Raw genomic sequence first — 24,080 nt, forward strand, 5'->3', positions numbered from 1 at the left:
CCTTAGGAACTGACTATAGCACAGACAAAAGTCACATCTGTAAGAGATGTCTGCATGCAAAAAATGCAGCAGCTAGGAACAAACTACACAGAGCAATCACCCAATTGGGATTGCCACCTTTAAAGGGAACTCCTCAAACACCACAGCAGTGGGTCTTCACTTTTCAGAGAAAACACTCTGAAGGTAGCAGCTCCCTCCTAAATATCTTATGGGCTTTCAAGCCCTTCATCTCATCTGGCTGAACAGGTAGTGAGTAGGTAGGCCCACCACATAGCACGGAAAGTGTAATTTGTTCAGAACCGAGCATGTCTACTGAGGCACCTCTCAGGAAGGAGGGCCACCAGAAGCAGCCTAAGACAAGTCATCAAACCCAGCCACACTGCAGACAGAGGAGCCTCAGTTCTGGCATGTCCCGTGCTTCATCCTAAATACAAAGTGTTTCAGGATACAGAATTTAAATTTCAGCCTTGATGAAAACTGCTAAGACGCAGAATATAAATTGCACGTCCCCTAGAGGCTGAGCTGGGAGAAGATAGGCAAAATATATGAATCAGCTCAGCTGGCTGAGTTTTTTTCCTCCATCCTTTTGGAAGAAAGTCATTTGATTCTTCTTGCCATGATTCAAATAGTCCAATAGCAACAATAAAGGTAAACATTTGTCTTCAGCATTAAAAAGGGTGAACTGGTTTGTGTTCAACTGCACTGAAAATAATAAGGAATAACTTACAGATGTTTAAGTTTTATTATATACATACAATTCTATAAAACTTACATTTTAAATGAAAATCAAATTCATAAAAGCTTTTTGAGATTTTTTTTCCCTATTATCACTATTTACTTGTATTAATTTAATACTATTATCATCATTTAATAGTACTTCCTATTATCATTACATAACAGTACTCGAAAAGGTGGTTTGAAATGAGTGGGAGAATAAGTACTGTTACTCAGCAGTAGCAGATACAAACTTCTAGAAGACAGCTAACAATGATGCCACTTGTACACAAAATAGCACTAGTAACTTCTGATAATTACTTTCCAAAACCAGCTTGGAAATGCTCCTAAATAAATAAATAAATAAATAAATAAATAAATAAATAAATAAATAAAAACAACACCTGACTGATCTCACAGCCAAATTCCCTTCCCTTCCTTTAGGAAGCTTCTCTCAGCAGTGATGCCTTAAGGTTACATCAGGATTACATGGATTCCCAGAACTACATTGCTTTCAACTTGCAGATGTTACACAGTTAAAGCAATAGGGTTTTCACCCCGGATTTATCAATCTTCTGATTATAGGTTCAAGACAAAATAAAAAAAGTTCCAAATTCTGGTTTAAATAACTATCACACTTAAGTGTCCAGAATCTGAGACCCATTCTTGGCTTCAGGTCTGAAACCTATCTTAAATCTGATTATGACATTTCCACAAAAGAATATCTGTGCAGATTCAAGGAAACAGAATTCTAAGTTGTTAATAAAAGACTGTCTTGGTTATATGTAAAAAGACAAAAGTTTCAACTCAAACAGATTTTTTAATATCATTCTTATAGCAATACACTGCCTCAGCCATCCTCTCCCAAGTTCTGGAAGACTTCTCAAAACACAGACTTTTAGCTTCGGAGAATTTCATTATTCAAACTTAATTACTTCTTATCTTGGCCTACCTCCTAATTGAGCATATTTGAATTATGAGAAAATAAGAGCCATGAGTGATGTAACAGGAATTCTTTATTTCTTACACCCTAAGAAATAAGGAAGATGATGACACAGAGAAGTTGGGCAAATATTGCCTTATCTCAGTGTGTATGCTGAAATTCACAGAGATCACTCATTCATAAAGGTTAAAAGTTCAACAGCCTTCTCTTGGTCTTTTGGTAACCAGCCATGCAACCTCAGAAAAACATTCTCATCTACAAAATGAATATTTACTAACTACACAGGATATTGCGTGACTTAAATTGTCACTGCAAATTAAGAAGACCTTTACATCTCAGACAATAAATACACCTTTTCCTTTCTTAGCATCTCTTAAAGGTCCCCTTGCACAGCATGTCCTGGCTAACCCCCACTCACAGTATGCTCTCCCCTTTGCCTTCAATAAGCAACTAAACTGAGTTCTCTAAACCAACAGCTCTATGCTTCAGATCAGCTGGAGGAAGGAGAAAGACCTTCAAAAGCTACAACAGAGGATTTGGGTTGTTTTTTTGTTGTTGTTGTTTTTTTACTTGCAAACCTTATTATTTTATTGCTACATGAGAAAACACACACACACACACAAAAATTAATCTCATTAACCTGAGCTAATTTTAAGGCCCAACTTGCAGACTACAGGTTAAAAGTACTCAGTATTTTCTCAGTTTGAATAATGTTGAATAATCAAACTTCTCTTTGCAAAAGACAATAAAATTTATGCACTTTAATTTTCAAAATAAAGTTGTTTCATTTTCTGGGATTTGGAAGGGGAATGGTAATTTTTAAACTATGGAAACAGTCTCACAAAATAATGTGGCCTAAATATTTATCCTTAACTAAAATAAGTATGAAATTTTATCAGATAAAACCTCAAGAAACTTCATGTAGTAAATTTTCTCCTGCAGCATAAAAAACTTGGATCAACAAGCAGCATCTGAAAACATCCTAGACCAGGAGTTCACAAATAGTATATCCATCCCTAAAGCTCCACCTTCCTTCATTATTAAAAAATAACAGTTTAAAGGTTTAAAATGCTAGAGAAGGGAGAGTCTGAAAGTTTTATGCATTTGAGAATAAAGATAGCATTCTCTCCTAATACTGACATCTAAACTTTGGGTACTGAGCATGTAATTTAATAGGAAGAAGTGAGAAGCTTGAAGTCATAAAAGTGTCCTAAAGACCATAACATTTTACTATAATAACCACAAGTACTAAACAAGTGTGTAACTGCCAGTGCTACAAGCCCCTTGATATTTTGATTTAGTTACCTCTGATTTCAAAGTAAAATCATTTTCTCAATCATTTTAATTTATATCTCATTTTCTGGGCTCATGATAGAAGTTCGGGGGGATACTTACACATTTGTCTTCTTGATACAGTTTATTCATTTCTGTCTCTAGTTAGATTGTGGTTTTAACTATTTATTCTAAGAGGGGAGGAAAACAAGTTTAAAAGCTATAATAACTTCTTGACAAGGCTAATATTTATATTTTCCTACATCCAACATGCCACTGAGCTTTTGGCTTGTATTATGTTATTATTCATACATTTATTTTTAGGTATAGATATAAGCATGGCCTTTAGGGTAGATCTTATAGGTAACCCTATAGGCATGGTATTTGCCTTTAACTCACTCAGTGCTTTCACAATTTCTTAGCTGTACTATACCTTCCCTATTTTTAGCATTGTTTTGCTAACCTTATTTTGAATTGGTAGGCTGACAGAAATTGTTTCCAATATAACGAAAATAGACACCAAGAGTTCACTTGGGGAAAAAAAAAAAAAAAGGAACTTCATTCATTCATCAGTAATTCCTGTGCCAAGCCCAGTTTATTTTCAGAAGGTTACAGTAGCAGCATTTTTTTTCTTCTTTTTAATCTCTTTAACAAAGTTTAAAAGAAATGCTGTGGAAGAGACCTATTCTATTACTTGATATTGATGACTGATATCAATATCCTCATGGGATTGCAGTATAACAGTTACTGAGGAAAATGTTGCCATGAATAATCACAGTGACCACTCCATAGCTCCTGAGAGAGATCAGGAAAGCAAAACAGGTTTGTGCCAGGGGCTCTGCAGTCACTGCTAGGTCCCGTCACATCTACAAGATTTGTAGGAGGGCAGTTGGGTTTCCTAATTATGAAGTAGCAACAGGAATCAGGAGTCAAGGGTTTTACTCCTGACAGTTGCTGGGCTGCACAGTGACCTTAAGAAAATCATGAGATTTAGATATACACATTAAAAGAGTACATTAAAAGAGTGACCCCAGTTCTGTACAGAAACATGCTGCAGGATGATTATTTTTGGGTCAAGTAACTGAGTAACAGTGCTTTGGCACTTTTCCCTGTATGGAGTGGGACTGTGAAAGCGCAACTCCTGCCCCACTGCTCCAGCTCCAAATGGGATATAGAGCTAAAAGAGGAAAAATAGAAACTTACTTATTTCAGAGGTAACGTAAAAACAAGCTTTCCCTTCTAATACACAGCCACCTCTGTATTTGACTGGTAGCCAGCTTAGTTTGGCACAAGGGAAAAACACGCCTTTTTTATGAATTTTGACCAGGAGAAGAAAGCAAAAGCCAAAAAGCTTATATTGGTGAAAAATTCACTTTTATTCTGGCTATAAACACTTCCTGAACATACACATTCCGATCCCATATCTTCTCTTAAGTACCTAGTAATATAGTCTAGTACAACTACCTCATAGTCCATAGCATACTCCTGATTTGCATTCTCCTACAGGAATGGACATTAAACAGCTAAGCTAAGGAGCTTTCAGAAGTAATTTAAAACAAATTCAAAGCTTCAATTTTGATAGAAAAATATTTAAAATATCAAGTCTCACTGATCTTAAAATAGTTAAAAATATAAGTTTTAAAGAAAGACTTGGAGCCAAGTATTGTCAGACAATGCGTCTCCATTCTTCGTTGGCAGGCCCTGATGTAAAGTAAACCTGTTCATCTTCACTCACATCTACACTAAAACATGCTCCCATAATGCAATTATACCTCACTTAAGAAAATAAATCAATAAATAACACTCGTAGTTTAAGAGTCAGCTAAATCTATGGAGTGGATACTGCTTTGTCTGCATGACATAGCTTATTCTGACTTGAATTTCATCAGTCAGGATGTTCCTGTAAACCAGGATATTAAGTACAGAGACATAACTATGAAGCAGAGGGGCTTAGCGTAAGAAAAAACATTTCATTCAAATATGCTTACTCATGTAGAATATGATACTATGTTATCTTTACACCCACAACCCCTAAAATGACTAAAGGCAAGAAAAGAAGGCTTGTAAAATTGTTATTCCCTGAATTCCTTTTTTCTCTGAGGCTTAACTTCTTCTTTTTATACATTCGATCAGACCAGAGCCTGGGCAAATAATCACATCACAAAGGTACTGCAGTGGTTCAGTAGAAGGAAGTCTGTGTAGAAGAAAGTCTGATGAGGCCTGTAAAGAAGGAGGTCAGCAGGAGATGAGCTGTGGCGAGAGAGTGACCAAAGGAGGTGACACTCCTATTGGAAAAAGAATATTGCTATATTGAGTGTGGCTAGAGATAGGTTGGACACAAAAATATTGGCAAAGTTTCAATACATATCTTATTATGCTTGTATAGTTGCATCAAAATAATTGGCTTGCACTCATCTGAGGCTCCATTCATCCTCTTCACATACAGTAATAAACAGCTGCTCTGATACAGCAAGCATTAATGATAGTTGAAGCAGTCCTTTGTTAAGTCTTGGTCTCTTAAAGTTCGTAGATTGAATGGAAAGATATCAGTACAAAATGGGAACCTGCAAACAATCTTGGGAAACCGAGAGACCTAATGCAATAGTGTGGAGGTTTTGTTTTGCTTTAAAACCATAAACATGTGCCAAACCAAGAAAACAAGTTCAAATTGTGGGAAAAATAACCGAGCAGTAAAACTGAGAATCGACTACAAACAGCACTTCTTCACTAACATTTTTCAGGAATGGTCAGATACATCAAGAAGAAGGTTTAGATTGAACCAGGCTAATGTAGGCTTCTGGAAATTTTTTCTCAGTTTTTAAATTATTCAATATATTTTCCTGTCTTGGCTGTTAAATTCACTAGACTGAAATTGTTTTTTTTCCCCTTGCCTGATAGACACTGAATCTGCCTTTCATTTGTTAAAACAGTGATACAGCAAAACCTCTGAAAGCTGTGGAGTTTTGATTACCCAAAATACACTCTGAATTCATTCAGTCAGAATGCAGCATAGGCCACCAGAAGCCTAGCCCTAGTAGGGTTACAACAGCATCTTTGTAATCGATCTAGGAGTCTCCCACTTGATTCAACTGGAACAAACTATCAGGGTAAAAATAAGTACCACAGGCATACTTACACTATATTTTCCTTCACGCTTGTTTTAACATCGTGTTCTGGGAATATCTGTTGCTACGTCACACTGCAAAAAGACTGAGTGAAAGGAGTACATTCATTCTGAATAACAGTGTCTCAAGCAGCAAGGCGTCTCAATTTCCTACAGCAACAGGAAGAAAATTAACTGAATTCTTGTGAGTCCCCTCAACTTGAAGGTGTTAGAAGTTCTCTCAGTCTTAGTGATGTCTCTGTTTCAGTTTTCTGTGTACAAGTTGAGGAGGAAAGGGGAAAGAAAAAAGCTTTCCAACCCCTGAAAAGTTAGGGGAACTACAAACCCTGAATACTCCAGCTGAAAAGAAGAAAAGGCTGAAGTATTTATTTTTTCTCCCGATGAACTTCCAGAACTCTGAAGGTTAAAGTACTAAAACTATAAAAATAATTGCCTCATATTTACAGAAAAATATGACATGACTCAATACTAACATACACTGTGCATAGTTACAGCCACATTTGTAACCTGTTAATAAGTCCATGATGTTAATAAAGCACTAAAGTTGTTTACTTCTTCAACCTCTGCTACTTGTTTAACAGCCTCCTGCTACGACACAAGCATTGTTTTCTCAGCTGGGTGAAAATGGGAAAGAGGTTAGTTGTAGGAGAAACTATGAATGAAAAACATGGAAAAAAAGGACATGACTAGTTGAATGTGACAGTGCCAGGAAAAGCAACTAGAGAGAAACCTATAGAACTCCCACATGCAAGAATCTGCTCTTCCAGTCCTGTTTATTCCCAAACAGTGACTTTGTTATAAAGCAATACATATGCTGATTTTGAACTGCTTTCTTTAAGGGGAGAGAAAAGTCACCTAGAAGAGACAATATAGGCTAGAAGGAAGGAGATTACAGAAGCAAAACTCAAACTGTTAAAGTTGCAATGTGATGCTGAATCATACCCTGCTGTCATAACACTATAAGCATGTGTTCTGCTTTATAACAATTAAAAAAAAAAATAATTTTGTTCTTGTAAATTTGTTTTAATATATATACAAAGTTCAGTTTTTATGAAAAGCAATTGCAATATAGAAGTGATCCTGCTAGATGCGTTCCTTCGAGCACCTTTATAGAAGACACTTGACATACCAATTATGTCAGGAAGTCATGTGAGACCATCCAAACAGATACATGACAACTTTACTCACTGTATTGTGATGTATTTGACATCATAATTTTTAACATAATTTTCATTTCTGATTCACAGAGCCCTTGAAAAGCAGTGTGCATTGACTGCTGTAAGGTATAACAAAGTGTAGTCACACACATTTCAAATTAGTAACCTCTTGGCTGTTACAAGTCAATACATAAGCACTACCATAGTAATAGGAAAGATGGACAACAGTACAGTTTACTTGCAGCATTTACTTGACTTTTGGTATAGATATCATCTAGCCTTCTACATTCTTTCCTTTGGGAAGATGGGTAACATTTTATTAGCAGAACTCTCATTGTGCTGCTGAAACTTTCCAACGTAGATCAGGCCCAGCCTCAGTACTGCTTGGTATTCACCACCTCACCAGCACATTTTTTAACAACCATCTCTGCATTTTTTTTTCCAAGAAGCCAAGTGGCATGCAGCCCTCTCCCTGCAGACACTTAGCTCACTGTACTGCTGCCAGTGAGAAGCAAGTGTTACACTCCAAAAGCTCTGTTTGAACTTAGGGAGTGTTTTTGCTGGTCATTAGTGACATAACTTTAAAAAGCTTTTTTCTAGTTGAGCTTCTAAAATTGAAGTGATAAACTGGAAAAAAAAACCCTCCACCACCAACAACCCAACCACTTCCGTGTTTTATTGTATGCTACTCACATTGCTTCTGCTGCATTTTGCTAACTGCTCTCTCCCTCACTGACCAGATGTTTCAGCTCTTCCCATACCATCAGTGCCCCTCAACATTCATACTTTGTACATCACCACTATGCACCAGTGTACACATGGTAAACATCACAATACTGAGGAGTTTCCTGTCCACTTTAAAAGTGTCTTCACACTGTCATGCTGCTTAAAGAATCACTTGCCTTGGTGATGAAGGGATAAAAAAATGTGCCTAATGAAAGCAGCTGAGAGGTAGGCAAGCTGTGCCAGGTGTAAAGAGGGACAGCACAGAACATAACCAGTTAAGACCATTAGGAATCACCAACTGTCCTTCTGCTTCTCAAGCAGGGCATAGTGAACTGCAGAGCACTCTCTGGCCAGAAACTGGATGGGTAATGCGGCAGAACACCATGGCTTCTGTGAGGCCTATGGAACAACTGTGCCTGGACAGGATGCACTAAGAAGCATAAGCCAACAGGGTAAGGGGCATTCTACTCCAGGCTTGTACAAAGCCTTCTTGCAGCTGCCTTGTACTTTTCCTGCCTGAGCTGCTGCTGGAACAGGATAACTTCCCAGGTTCAGCATGGAGGTGGCATGGGCATTCCTTGTAGAAGAAAGTCAGAGTCTGACACCTCAGGCATGCTCCTGGATCACTCACTGCACAGAGGAATCAGTGTGGTGGTCACATAGCTCATGTAAGAAAGCTTCCAGAAGACTGTTTGAACAGAAGGGCTATACCCACTGGCTACTGACTTTCCTCCTGTCAAAGACAGAGTTTCTCTGACATCTGAAGCTATTTCCTTCTCCAGCCTTGGAAGTTCAAAGCAGGCAAGGTAAGACCTGGGCAGGATATTTTAAGTACTACAAGCACAATCTAGTAAGCAACACAGCTTCTCATATTAACCATCACAAACTGAACTGTGATCTCATATCTAGCTATCTGGAAATGCACACAAATACTTTCAACTCAAAGAATTATCATCAGAAGGAAGACTTAGTGGTCAGTTACAGTTTTATTTGTGATTGTTATTAACTTAACTTTCCCTTACCTGTTCAAATGACAGGTTCAAAAATAGCATACTAGTTGAGCTCAGCTGGAAAACTGAGGTGACTTATATTAAATAAGTAGCTTGACATAGTGCAACAAAAAATGTATTGCATGAGTAGTTTTGCAGTACCACAGAGATCATCCTTCTAGTTAGCTGTGAGATTGGAAGAAGTACATCTTGGAAGCTCCTTTTATTTGACAGGCTTGTAAGAGCACTGACAATAAGCTCATTATGCAGTTACTACCCATTAATGTCAGACAGTGATCCAGTAGTGCCCTGAAATAAGTCCCAAGACTCAAGAACGACCTTATCAATGATTCATTTTATTTCTATTAAGTAATCTGAGCCAAAAAAATATATATATATATATATTTTTTAAAGGACTCCTACATTAAATTAAGAGCTCCTTTAAAAGAATCACCCATTTGCAAAGGACTTTTAGTAGTGGAAAATTTCAACCTGAAATACAATTACTTCAGCCTGAAATATAGTTCTTAGAAAAAAAAAAAAATTCAGCGGAAATCTTGGGCAAGTTTTGTATCACATCTATTTCTCAACAGGCACTTCAGGTAGACTTGCTTCTTCATTTTATAGTACATCAGATGTTGCCTTTTCACTTCTCAAGAAAGGTCTGGTTTACAAAGTAATTGATAATTAAATTGCTGCAAGTAGGTGTCAAAATACTTTTTATTTTTTTATCCATCCAAGAAAACCAATCCTTACACCACCACTGGCTCAGCAAGGCTAAGCATTGTTATTGGCCATGTGATTCAACTGGCTCTCCATAGCTCAGTAAAGATCTAAATGTTTGCACATCTAATCTTTCTTCCTAAAATGGCATAGGATTACATAGCTGCTTAACATGTCTTATCAGTCAGGAAATCAGAAGCCAAAGTGATGTTATACTAAGAAACCAGAAAAGGCTCACAATGCATGTTCGTGTTAAAAAAACAAGAATCTGAAGTGTTACATTTAAATTGCCCAGTGACAGCACTCTCCTCTCAATACATCTCACCAAGCTATATATCTAACACCCACAGTACATCCATATAACCACAGTACATTTCAGCATCACTGTCATGTCTGCAGTGTGTCTTTAGCAATTGCTTTAGGTGAACGAGGCATCTCCAGCACAGTAAGGGCCAAGAGAAGTCAGACTGGAGCACGCCCACCTTCATTAGGTGTTTGTGGAAGGGTAACTCCAAACTACAAAACTCAAGCCTGAGAGCCTGATTGCAAAAGCAGGCATTTCCTACTGATGGTTAGTTCTAAATTGCCCATCTCCCATGGGTTAGCCCTGAAAAGGAATAGGTAATTTAGCTCTTCTTTGCCTCCTTAATATAAAGTGACATTCAGAGACAATATTTTGGATATTGATCACTTGGCTGTTTTAGATGCTCAGACCACACCATCACAGGAGGAAGTGCTTAGCAGCATTCAGATAACACAGCAAGCAGTATGATTAGAATGTAACAGATAATCAATACGGCTAAGTGATAACAATATCTTCGTTCATCACAACAGTGGGGAGCTTTCAGAGCAAAAAGTAGAACTTGTAACATGAGTTAAGAAGAGATTTTTTTCTCAGTGCATTAAGTAACTTCTCAAACCTTGCTGATGCCACTGACCACTTCCTTGTGAAGCGTTAAAGCTAAGACCAATTGCAGTTGCACAAGCACATGAAAAAAAAATTATCTACAAGGTAGCATTTTGTATATGTCAGTATATCAGACATGAGAATAGCTTCAAACTGATAACTAGTATCTAAAAAGTGTGAACTACCTGTGGCATCAGAAAATTAACATGAGTTTTAAAGTGACAGTACAATCCCTTAGGTCATCTGAAGCAAGCAGAATTATCTTCCCTTACCTGTCTATACATTCCTGCACTCAGCTTCCCTAACTGCCTTTAGAAAGTCCTACAGGAGTGCTTATACCTGAGTAGAGATTCTGAGAAGCAATCTCATGAAAAACTAGATTTACAACACATTTTATTACTAGCTTGTTTTGATAACATATCTTGCAGCTATTTCTTAAATTGTCAAAATCAAAATAAAAAAAAAAAAAAAAAAAAAAAAAAAAAAAAAAAAAAAAAAAGGAAGTACTCTTAAGGGAAAAGTCCAATTTGCCTTAGCACTGTAAGGACTCACTATGAACAGCTTATGCTTAAAACATGAATAAAAATACCCTCAATGCCTCAAGTGGGAAATAACTATTTCTTGAGCACTCTGTGTATACTTCAGAAACCATTCAAAGCAGTTTTGAGCTTTGAAAGCATTGCGACAACAAAAATTACATCCTACAGCAGCATCTTTTCTCCCCTGAAATGTACATCTACTTTTCAGTGCAAGTTGCTTTGGAAAAGACTTACATTTCCAAGGTCAATAATGAAACAATCTCCTTTGTTGAAGCTGGCCCAAGTCAAGGGGACTTCTGTGGCTCTCACAACTCTCCGGCCCTTGATATGGAGAAGCCTCTGGGCTCTCAGATCATTAGTAACAACGTGATTAAATCCAGAGGCAACACCACCTGCCTGAGTAAAAACACAAAGCACCAAGCTTTACTTCATTTCTTTGAACTTACCTTTTTGCTGCAGCTGAGAAGCAAGCAGGAAAGAGTTCATGCAGTAAGCCAGAACTGCAAACATATTAACAGTGCTGACCACTGACCAGACAGACGTGGGGAACACTTCTGTTGCTGAACTGTCAGGTCTTAATCTGAGGGAGCAGATGTCACCCTGCTTCAAAGGTGTTTCATAAGTGTGCAGAAAAGGAAAGAACAGGATTCACCACCTTCTCCTATATAACTAGAAGATGTTGTAATCCTAACCACCTTGCCAAGGAAAAAGTTAGTAGTCTATCACATAACTGAAGGAAAACAAAGGAATGTGCAGTCCTGCATAGTTTTCTCAACTTCTTTAAATCTCAGCAGTCCCAGTGCTTTGAGAGTCTGGATATGCATAAAGGGAGAGGGTAATTGAATAGCAGATCTACAATTTTCTAAGCTGCAAATATTCCTTCAGGAGATAAGCTAGCCACCAAACTAGGGGGAAGCAAGACCAAATTACTGATTTAAAAATCCATAAACTAAGTTAAAGGCTAACTTTTTAGACAGAAATGAGGTCTGGGTCTGCTCTACTGTTCATGTTTTTTGCTACTTACACACAGTAGGATCTTCATTTGAAGAAAATGATTCAGATTACAGAACAGAAGTGGTTTCTGTAAGATCTGCTGTCTCTTAAACAGTGTCCCATGAGCTCCCTTAGACACAAGAGTATGCAACTTCATGATCAGTTGATTGGGGATTATGGAAAGCATGCCTGGGAGTGGTCTGCACTTAACAGAAGGAGCACTGATAAAGCAGCTGGCACTCTATGCAAATACAGGGACTCAACAGCTCAGAGTAGGTAGATCTAAAACTACTAAGCATTAAAGAAACAATTTTTAATGTTTCAATAACAAATATTTCATATTATCTGGATGAAATAACATTAAAACATTCTAAAAAAAAAAAAAAAAAAAAAAAGTGACAATGTGACAGGTGGCTCTTTACCTTGTATTTAATTCCTCCTTTGAAATAGCTCACAAACTCATTAGATTCATATCCTTGAATTTCTCTGCTCTGTACAGGCTTTCCTCCTAAGTAGTCATCCAGTTGAACAGTGAAAATAGCTGCAGCTGTACTTTCATCCTGGGTACATTCTTTCCCTGGAATAAGATAAAGTATTATGTCTATAAAAAACCAATATAATTTAGAACCCTGTTGTAGAAATTGTGACATTCTGCCTCCAGTAGGTTGTTGAAAGAAAGCACTGCACATTACCTTGACCACCAAACGCAAGGTCACTCACAATTTATTTGCTGCTTGAAGATCTATCTTTAAAAGGACAGAAAAAAAGCCAAAATTATTTGCACTCTCTCTCTTTAAAAAAGAGTATAATTTAAGTGAATATAAGTGAGAGAAGTAATAATTTTTGGACTTTAATCGCAAACACCAGGTCTTCCTAAGCAAAATGCTGTGAAGAGATGTTAGTTAAGTCAAATTATATACCTGATATTTTCTTTCCTAAAATAAACCCTTTTACTGCAACACTGGTCACTCACATACAAAATCCCCTTATTAAAACAGATTGTGCACTTGAGCTGAGTAGGAAGTTTAAACATTAGAAAGTAAATGAAAGAGGGATCTGTGATTCTTTAAGACTCTGATCTCAGGCAACAGCCAGATATTTGATGAAGAGGTTCTGTAACTTCTGTTCTCTTTGCATGTCTATTTTCTAACTGACTGCTGTTTAATTCCAGACTCCAAAATTTACATTTCTCTAGGGCATATGCCTCTGTCCCCCATGGTCCTAAAAAGAAGGCTCTATAACCATATGAATTCAAGAGAAAACATTTCCCCCATTCAGTACAGGAATTGAGACACCTGGGAGGCCGAGAACATTTTTTGGTTCCCAGCCTGAGTGCATGTTACAGCTGCAGCATTCAGGTTTAATTTTCAAGCAAAGCATAAAATTTGGTCCAGGTCCAGTGAATTTGTGCAGTTGAGCAATTGTAGTCCTACCAGTTTAATTTATTGCTATTATTATGAGATAAAGTGCAAGTTTTCTCTGAAAATATAAAACAAGAAATGCAGAAGTGTCTCAGCCTACATCCATATTTATGACAGCACTGTTTAAACCAAGAGATCTCCCATTGGCTGACAAGTTTATGATTGTCTTTTATTATGGACATATCTATTCTACTGTTGTATATAATTGTAAATGAGTGTGAACAGCTATGCATTTACTGAGTTCTTTAACAACAACGTTTTTAGTAACAGTTACCAGGGTGACACAAGTAAGATACAGAAATGTACAGGAATTCTCTCCATCTCAGCCTGTTACTGACTGCTTGTACTGTTCACGGATTGCTTATGAGAAGACATCAGAAAGACGCTCTGACATCTTCTTTACCCACAAGTTATAAAACATTTGCTCATAAGGAAGAAGTCTTGTGAGAATCATAAGGAAGAAGTGGTAAGAATCATTCAAAACTACTAAAGTAACCCAGACTCCTGCCCCAGACGTGACTACCCTTACTTGTGCACCTAATACAAAGCACTGCAGGGCAGATCAGAGCTAACAGCTTGCAGCAGCATTTGGTATCTCCACCCACTACTGGAGTGTCCCATGAGAAGGAAGGAATTTCCCAGCAGTTTGCCACACTACTGCCAAGCTGCCAGCTGTATAGGGATGTGTGCCTAGATTGCCCAAAGCTATTTACAACACCTATCAGAATGATATATGCAGTGTGTACAACCAAAGGTCTTCAGCCAACTCATAATTACTGCAAGTATCAGTCACTGTTTCGGCTTCATATCCAGTGGCAGTCCTTGCAGCTTGCCCTGGCACAGGTCTAATAAACCTGAACTCCCAAGTTAAAGTACTTCTAACTTTGTTAGCAATGGCACAACAAGCCAAACCTTGCTTCTGACTAACAGCACTGTTGACATAGACTCGTCTGCCAGAAACTCATTCACACTGCCATCTCTGATCATACTCTTGCCAGAGCCTGATCTATCCAGAGCACCAACTGGATAACCAATAACAAATGCAAAGCTGAACAAGCCTCAAACATTTATGCAGAAACAATCCCAGCAGATAAAGCACAATGAGACCCACAGGGACTCAGATATGGCAGTACTAATATACATTGACTCATCTCTGCAACACTACTTGTTGCTCCCTAAAACTACCTAAAAGGAAGTTGTAGCCAGGTGAGGATGAGCCTCTTCTCTCATGTAACTAGCAAGAGGACAAGAGGGAATGGCCTCAAGTGGCACCAGGGAAGGTTCAAGTCGAATATTAGCAAGAATTTCTTCCCAGAAGGAATGGTCAGGTATTGGAACAGGCTGTCCAGGGAAGTGGTGGAGTCACTGTTCCTGGAGTTGTTCAAGGAAAGGGTAGACATAGTACTTAGGGACATGGTGCAGTGGGCATGGTGGTGATGGGCTGACTGTTGGACTAGATGATCCTAATTAGAGGTCTTTTCCAATCTTAATAATTTTATGACCTCTACATGCATCCAGAGATGGCCCACACACGAACCTTACAATAACGGCAAAAGAAACTGACCTCAGGCCGTGGTCAGGCGATGACTAACAAGGAAGTCCAATTAACCTTCAGCAGACGAGGAAGAGACCTAAAACACATCCTCTTTTAGTCTACCCACATGACAGGTATCTGTTTCACAGTTAGCTTTTTCTTGGCTGCTTTGGGAGGGGTTCTACAAGGCAATCAGCAATGTTAAAGAGAACTGGTTTTACAGAAAGCTCGGTGACTTCACTTCCAATCTCTAGCATTAGAAAGCAAGATCAGCCTGGCTGGAAAAGGCAGCATGGAGACACCAAACTATGCAGCAATACCATAAGGAGAAGGCTAAGTTGAAGTTTTGGCAGAAACAAAGATAAGAAACTTCTTCATCCTGGTGGAGGCAGGATTTCATTCTTGGTGAGACACAGCTAAGACTTGAATTTGATCCTTCACCACTTTTCCAAACCCATACCACAAAGCACTCAAACACACACCTCCCCATCACACTCAGCGTTCTCACCCCCAGTGCCCCTTGGCAGGCACAGCATCACCTATACCCCATATTCCTGCTTCAGCCCGGATGCTCCAGAAGCAGCCCGGGCACGCTCCGTGCAGGGAGGCGGTACCCCTACCCCGCCCCGTTCCGTTCCCCCGGAACGAGCCAGTAGTTCTGCCTACCGAGCCAGTAGTGCAGGCGGTAGGCGAAGGCGGCTCCGCGGCGCACGGTGTGCAGCACCACGTAGGCGTCTCCGACGAAGAAGTCCCCGTGACGGCTGGCAGGTACCGGCACCAGCTCCAGCCGCTCCACGCGCCATACCTGCAGCCCGCTTTCCTTCCCGGCGCCCTCGAAGGCCGGCGGGGGCCGCTCAGGAGCCATAGCTCTGCCGGAGCTGGGTGAGCACTGCTCGTCCCCGCCGCATTTAAAGCGCCGGGGCCGCCCCCAGGCGGAGCGCAACGCTGTGGCCCGGCCCTCCCTCCTCCGTAGGCAACCGGCGCCGTTCCGGTTCATGTGGCTGTGTTGCGGAGGTAGAGTTGAAAGGACCCGCAAGGACTATCGAGTCCAACTCCTGGCTCTGCACAGGAGCGCTTAAATCCAAACCGTACGTCTGAGAGCCTTGTCCACACGCTCCTTGAAATCCGGCAGCTTGAGACCACGAGCACTGCACTGGAGAGACTGTTCCAGGGCCAGACCACCATCTGCAGAACCAAAGTCTCCGTTGCTACAAAGGGATAATTTTTCTCCATTCTAAATGTAGAATTCAGTTTTATTTTGTGTGTCCAGTATTGCCAAGAAGTTTGTTGTAAGAGAAAATACTGGTATCTGTTTGAAGATTCCAGGTGAATCCCAGAGGTTGTGTCTCCCTTTCTGGTGTTTCTCCACATAGTACAACAACAGTCCAAAAGGGTCAAGCCTATTTCCTACTTGTCTGTCTGTCTTATAAATTGCTACCATGATGGCAGATCATTATAGCATGAAAATTATAGCAATTGCTGCTTTCATCTGATATAGATAGGGGATAGCTCAATTTGGATGAGATACAGATAAAGTTCACGCTGTCATGGAATCACAGAATATCCCAAGTTGGAAGGGACCGACAAGCATTATCAAATCCAAATCATGCCAGTATACCAGAATATGTATTCCAGTGCAGGCTAGTGTTTAGGTGCAGAATTTTATCCGGCTAGCTGAATTCTCAAGCTCAGGAGTTCTTGTTTTGGCAAGTTATTAGAACAGGGCAGGTATTTACCTGTAGGCAGGTTGGAGCTAACACAGTAATCAAGATCAGGCACTGCTAAATGCAGTGAGGCAGCTGGACACCGGCACCAAGTTAAAAGCAGCATTAAGAAAAACAGTAAGAAATCCTTTTTAACCATTTTCCCTGCCTCCTTTTCATACTGTCTGATGTACGGTTTAGCTATTGAGGGAAGATGCTGTTATACATTGTGCCTAGTACCATCTCCCATTTTGGTGAGCATCCTTCCATCAGCTTGTCAGACAGCTGTACTTTATCCCCACTGTCATGAAAAGAAACCTCAGATACTCTGCTTTGTTCAAGATCCAGCTGAGCACAGCACAGCTCACTGCCAAGTATTTAACCTTCATTCTGCTAGGGCTTTGGATCTGGTGGTGCTGAGCCTGTCTGATAAAGCACTGCATGTCCAAAATGAAATACTTTTCTCCAGATCACTTGCTTTGTGAAGAAGAGAAAATAAAGAATCTAACAGGTTTGGTTTCAACACATTATCAGATCTTTCAAAACATTCATGACTGATTTCTCAGACTCACCCTTCCCCTTATCTCAGTTCTTTTGACTTATACTCTCACAAACACTACTATTAATTCAATGCATTTATTATTTCTTCTGAATCTGGCAATTTGTACTTTGGAAATGTGCTGAGTTCGCCCAAATGTGAGCTCAGAACAGCCTAGCACTATGCAGCCTCATGTCTTCAGCCTATCCTGCTTGTCTTTTGCAAAGTAAGGTATGTCGTGCACTGATTGCAGCCAACTCTCATTAACATCTCCTTGTCTCTATCATTTTCTCAGCTGTAACCCTGTTGCTGCCATTAGATGCACATCGATGCTATTTGTTTAGCCCTGGCAATGCTCAGTGTCATGCACCAATGGACAAAGGTTAAAGACCCAAGAATATTTTAATTACTTAGTCTTGGAGCGAAGTCTGTCTCACTACTCACACACAAAGGGTTTCAGCATTGATGGCAGAGTTTTCTCGAGTTTGTTTGCCTTACCAGGATTATGGGCTCTGTAATGACTGCTAACAAAATAATCTCGGGTTGTTTGTATTGTAAGTGCAAAGATGTTTGTTTATACAGCTCAATATTGCTTTTCTTGAAACTCACTTCTGTTATGTAAGTCTGTAATTTTATGAAAGCTTTGCTGTCTTTTGTCTTGATACATTTCCATCAATTTTTGTAGCAAAACTAAGCAGAGACACTGTTAATATTGCACCAATTTTCTCAACATTTGAAATATTCAAAAGCTTTCCAACATGCAATTAGTCAAAAATGATATTTTGGGGAAAAAGAATTGAGATTTATCCTAGAATTCATTTTTTCAAAAGTAATATTTTAAAATTACTTTTAATATGTTTTGTCTGAAAAACAGCATTATTTTTCTGACATGGAAGTCACAGGTCAAATTATGATTACTACACTCATTAGAAATTGCATTGTAAAGGAATTTCAGAATTCTTTAGACATCATGAAGATTTCTGTTCTAATTTCCTAAAGAATGTATTTTGCTGATGAACTATGTCTTAGCCAAAAGGATGGCAAAGGCACAGGGCTGTTCTAGCATTGGAGTAATAGGGAGAAATACTCAGGGGTGTTTCAGGTTGGATATTAGAAAAATTGCCCTCAGAAAGAGTGGTGAGGCATTGGAAGAGGCTGCCTAAGGAAGTGGTGGAGTCACTGTCCCTAGAGATGTTCAAGAAAAGGGTTTATGTGGCACTGAGGGACATAGAGAACGTGGTGATGGGTTGACAATTGGACTAGATGATCCTAGCAGTTTTTTCTAAGCTTAATGATTTTATGATTCTTTGAAATACTTTTGCTTCCTATACAGTCTTCCTCAGAGGGAAGATGGATGTAGCAATTAACTGTTAATTGACTAGGAGCAGTCATGGAGAAAGTAGCACATATTTCTATCTCGTTGATTGCACCATTTGAGGTATGGCCATCTGTAAATGCCTCTTTTTTAAACGTCCAGAGTGCAACATCCTAATACATCACAAAGGAGTATCAGGAGGTTTTCCTCCTCCTCGAGCAATTAAAATATCAGAGATTCAAAACTGTTTTGAGCTTACAGCTTTGGTATGACTACAGAGAATCTGAGGTCTTATGAAAAACTTTGTAATTTATTCATTACTTGTGCCTTGAGTTACTGTTGTCATACATGCAGGATGTGGGCATGGGTGCGTACAGGTGAAAATATGTAAAATATGTACCAAGTTCTCATTTTTATGGCTATCAGGATTTCAAAAAAGCATGCATTACTTCCAGATGATGGGAGGCAAAAGGGCTCCCAGAAGTTGAGCTCAAGTATATTTCCCAGCAGGATTATCTTTCAGTATGGACAGCTTAAGTTTATGTCCTTCTACAGCTCAGATGCCCTGCACTGAATCACAGTTAAAGGAAATAACAGTGGAAGAAGCAAAGAGGAATTCACAGAATCATAGAATCATTTGAATAGGAAGGGACATTTAAAGGTCATCTAGTCCAACTCCTCTGCAATGAACGGGGATATCTATAGATAGATCAGGTTGCTCAAGGTCCAGCCTGACCTTGAACCTGTTCAGAAATAGGGCATCCATCACTTCTCTGGGCAACCTGTTCCTCTGTTTCACTATTCTTGCTGTAAAAACACTTTTCTTATATCCAGTTCCAAGGAGAGAATATTTTAAAATGTCACGATTATTTTCTTCTGCAAAGCTGATATCCTCTTCACCACATATGCTAAATACTCTCCTGAACTCTGTGACCTCTCCTAAACAATAGGATTACATGGGTTTATTTTGTCATTTGGTTTCATGTTACAAAGTTTGGTGTACACAAAATGTGTGTGTCAAAAGTGCATTATTGTCCAAGCCAACACTGAGGTCAGCCCCTGTTTTCATCTGTCCTGATCCTAAGTTACAACTCAATCAAGTTATTTCAGTTTTACCTGAAATGCAAACATTCCAGTTCACAGATATGATCTATGTTTTTATTTCCAATGTACTTTAAAAAAAATCACTGAAATTGTGTAAGTGGAGTATGTACGAAACTGTAACTGGAAGGAGAACTGGACCATGCAGCTTTAAAAACCAAGTTATCAAAACCAGACTGTAGAATTATGTTTCCTGTTGCTAATTCTTTCCATTCTCTCATCAGTCCCTCAGAAGCCCCATTTCAATAGGAGAAGCTTTAACAAAGCCATGATATTCTAAAGCAAGATTGAAAGCTGGCTTTCCTCCTAACTGGCAAAGCTCTAGTCATGAGGCTACCAGATGAGAGGCATGCAGAATCCCAGCCAGTCTCCTCACATAAAAATAACAAATCCCCCTTTCCCTTAGGAGTGGAATTCAGTTGCTGCATATCCAGAGCTTTAAGGCATATATCTAAAGCAGAGAGAGGCCAAGATCACAGCTACATCGTGTGTTCCACTTGGCAACTGGTTGGTTTTCATCTGCAACATGCTCTGCTCAAGTGAGCACTCTCTCACTCACTACAGCAGTGTCTGAGCTTCCTGCACAGGCAGCATGAGATCCTTCAGTGGCACACACTATGCTCAGCTGTGCAGATAAGGTCTGCTGCTGTACATTGAGAGAAGAGCTCTGATACTTCAAATTTACTTTTCATCAGTGGTGATGTCATAAATGGCATGCCAGGGAAAAAAAATGGATGTTGGCTTCACTCAAAGAATTTGGGAAAAAAGTTTTGATATTGGGCTGCAGAGAAGTGAAATGTTCATTACTAGGTATTTTATAGTTCTATCTCCATTATTCCCCTGAAATATTAAATAAGCAGCATAACAGTTTGATCAAGAAATTCTGATTATATACTTGTCCCTAAGTCACAAGGTATTTTATCTCAGGAAGTGAGCGACAAGCAATTGAAGCCCTCCTGTCTCCTATCTTCCAAGAGACAGAAGGTCTCCTTTATGTTTGTGTGAACTGGCATTTCATTGCATGGTCATAAGAGTAGACAAGATTTAGAAAAACGTTTTTAGATTCATCATTTTACTTTCTTTGGCTGTCTAGACAGATCAGTCTGCCCACATTTCCTTCTTACTTGCTCTACCAAGTAATAAAACTACAGACACGTCTCAGTATATTTCACCAATACAATCCTATTTCCCTTTAGTTGTTTCAATATATTTAGATATAGTGGTCCCAAGTTTGAAGGGGAAAAACTCCAGCTCTTTGAGAAGATGAAGATTCAAGTTTGCAAAGAATCAGTGCTTTTTGATTGGAAATGGAAAAAGGAGAGGCCACTCTCTATTAAGAAGGCTTCATAGATATTAGGGCTATAATTATATTTCCCCGAAGGTTTAAGACTAAGCTTTATATCAGGTACATAAATGACTTTAAACCAGTTGATAACATTGAGCATTGCTTTGAAAACTCTTTCTCTGTCTTTTATCAGTTTCAAAAGTATTACTGGCATTTGACTGACCAATGCTTTGTGAAAAAAAATTCCCCATGAAAAATGATTTCCATTCATGTCATTTACACAGTGCACAAAAGGTTGTAGTGTCACGTGGCAGATGCCAGTGAAAGATCACGTCTCATCTGTGTCAGATTGTGGACTTTTTTTACACTACAAAACACAGGCGTGGCATCACTTTGCATTCCAGGGAATGAAAAGCAGAAGGGATATAAATCCCCTGATTTCTTTGTTTCTTGTGTAAAATTCAAATTTCAGCCTAAAAGGACTATGTCTGAGTTAGTTACAGAGTTTTGCTGAGTAGACTGACATCCTATAGTATCAAAGAGTAGAATTAATCCACTTCCTATTTGACAATAATGTCATTTTTGTCTCGTATATAATTCCAGAATAACCTTCTGAATCTCAAAATGTTTTAAGTGAAGCTCCCTATTCTTATGCTGCAGATTTATTTTTGAATTCTTGGAAAAGATGGACAAGCAACCTGCCACAGTTCCGTTTAACATCACGGCAATAATTAAAGCTAAATGCATCTAAGTAAAACTGAGGAAGAAAATCTTTAGGAAATCAACAATAATTTCAAGAAAGCACAATTATCTTCTAGACCTATCAATTAATTATTCAACATCTATTAAGCTCATAGATCTACTCTCCAACAAGACAGACTTAAAACTGTTGGAGGGCTTATCTGAAGGTCTGGATAGAGTAAGCTAAAGGCTAAAATGGTTTCATATTATCCACTTTAGACTTAAGAATTTCGTTGCCATTGTCAGCTATAATGAATTATCCAAGTTTAATTATACAAGCACTAAGCAAGCACTACCATCACTAACAAGAGTCCCATGATAATCTCTTTAAATGAATACTCTCAGCATTTCTTCATTTTTAAAGAGGACAGGAAATAACCCTTCATCACCTATCCTAAATAGAGCAGCTTATACAATCACTGAAATTTATTGGGGAGCTGCCCATTGAGTTTAGTATATGCAAAAGCAAAGCAGTCTGAAGGAGACCAGAAACACCCATCAATTTCAGTTTCTACCTCAGTCACCTAATTTATAAAACTCAGTCTTTCCTTTTTCTTTGAAGTACTGAAAGTATACTAATTCTCTGAAAAGCTGCTGAGATCTGGATTATGCTGGAGACAGCTTCTAAAATAGTCACCCTTCAGTAGTGCATGTTCAAGATGAGCTCTTGGTGTTGCTCAAGAAGTCTACAGAAGAATCTATTTTAAATCAAAGCTTGCGACTGATTCCTGTTTCAATAGTCTGAGACGCACTTACTGGAAAAGGACTCAACCTCTATTTTCATGCATAGAAAGCTTGGTGGTGCTTCAACATCAAGAGTCATACTGTAAATGTAACATTTATTTCAAAGCCAATTTCTTAAATCCAAGCAACAAGAAAGGTCATGAAGCAACACAGTTTTTTCCATGCATCAGGAAGGTTTTTTTGATAAGAAGGTCTGAAGAACACATTTCATATCAGCTACAGCCTGAACAACAAATCAGGCAACCCCCTCAGCACTAGACTCCAAGGTAAAAATCAATTTTTCTTAACATCTGGTTTTAAGGAACTACTTTTCTAGCAAAGGTATGTCTTCTGGGATCAGATGCATTATCTTGGCAGGCCATGTTCTCCTGACTCTTATTCTAACACACCTGTTTCCTAGCAATGAGCAGATACCAGATAAATAAAGCATGAAGTAGAATAATAGGATTGATGTGAGGTAGTGAAGTGCACAGATTATTTATCTGTCCTCAATCCTAGCTACCATTAAGCATAGTTCCCCAAAATAGAAACTCTGACCTGGAAAACAAACAAACAAACAAAAAACAACTAATTAATCCAATATTTACCTACCCCACGTTGTTTTTTTGTTGTTGTTGTTTTTTCCTCGTTGCTAATAATATATAGACTTCCCCTTCCAGAACAACCCAGAATTTTAACAGCTACAAAGCACTTTATTTTCTCCTCCAAACCAGTAGTTGAGGTACCTCTTCCCCTGGGTCTTCTGTTTATCCTGCTAGTGGAAATCCATCCCACCATCCTGGTGCAATGCCCTGAGGTTTCTGTGCTCTCCTGTCCAGCATCTCCAAGCTCTGTTCCACAGCTTTCTTGACTCAATCTGCATGGAAATAAAACAAATGTTATTTCTACCCCGGCTATTCCTTTTCTTTTGTAGACATGAATTCTGGGAGCCCTTTTCTGAAATTTCCACTTTCCACAAAAGATCCCCACAGGAGACTGAGGGATGTTCTCTCTTAGGGGACCTATGATAATCAGTGTGGTGCCAAAAAATAAAAGAATAAATAGATAAAGAAGATCAATACTGTCAATAAACACATTTGATAATCTTCTGTCCTTTAATAACACATCAACACAGCACTATACATGTTGCTACGTGCTTGAAATTCTAGATCTGCAATTCACTTAAGGCTTTGTCCAGCTTTACCTGGATTCAAGACAAATGTTTTGCTCACTCAGTACAATGTAGCCAACATTATGTGACTACATAGCTCTTGTACGTCTGGCCTTGTGTTTCACATAGGGTGTACCAGCCAGCTTTTAGAGATGTGATCAGACAGGAATGAGCACATTGATAGAGTATTTTAAAATACACTAGCCCACAATATTGCCTTTCCTTCAATGCCTTTTCTAGAAGGCCAGATTTTTTTTTTTTTTTTTTTTTTTTTAAATTGGTAAAACAAAAATCCCTTAGGTATTCTTCGGCTTTCTCTGGCTACAGTTTTTTCACTGGTAACACTGTTTGTTCTTCATTTTGAAAGGCAATTAACTTTCGAAAGAAACAATTATCTTCTCAGGAGAACACATACAGGAATGCATCTATTTATGGCCATTCTTCTGACTTTCCAGTGTCTG

At 38.8% G+C, this 24,080-nt stretch overlaps 1 protein-coding gene across 1 annotated transcript in view; it reads right to left on the minus strand.

The window, feature by feature from the left end:
- Positions 1 to 15,907, minus strand: part of SCIN (scinderin) — a gene marked incomplete at both ends in the record, with an annotated part of 43,548 nt that extends 27,641 nt beyond the window's left edge. Inside the window, 3 exons of the mRNA XM_079538186.1 lie at positions 11,329 to 11,490; positions 12,510 to 12,664; positions 15,709 to 15,907. Coding sequence (XP_079394312.1) covers positions 11,329 to 11,490; positions 12,510 to 12,664; positions 15,709 to 15,907 — 516 coding nt within the window. The remainder of the gene's footprint in view (positions 1 to 11,328; positions 11,491 to 12,509; positions 12,665 to 15,708) is intronic.
- Positions 15,908 to 24,080: the final 8,173 nt, after the last annotated feature.

This window comes from Tetrao urogallus, assembly GCF_951394365.1.
Source record: "Tetrao urogallus genome assembly, chromosome: 7".
Classification (NCBI taxonomy): Eukaryota; Metazoa; Chordata; class Aves; order Galliformes; family Phasianidae; genus Tetrao; species Tetrao urogallus.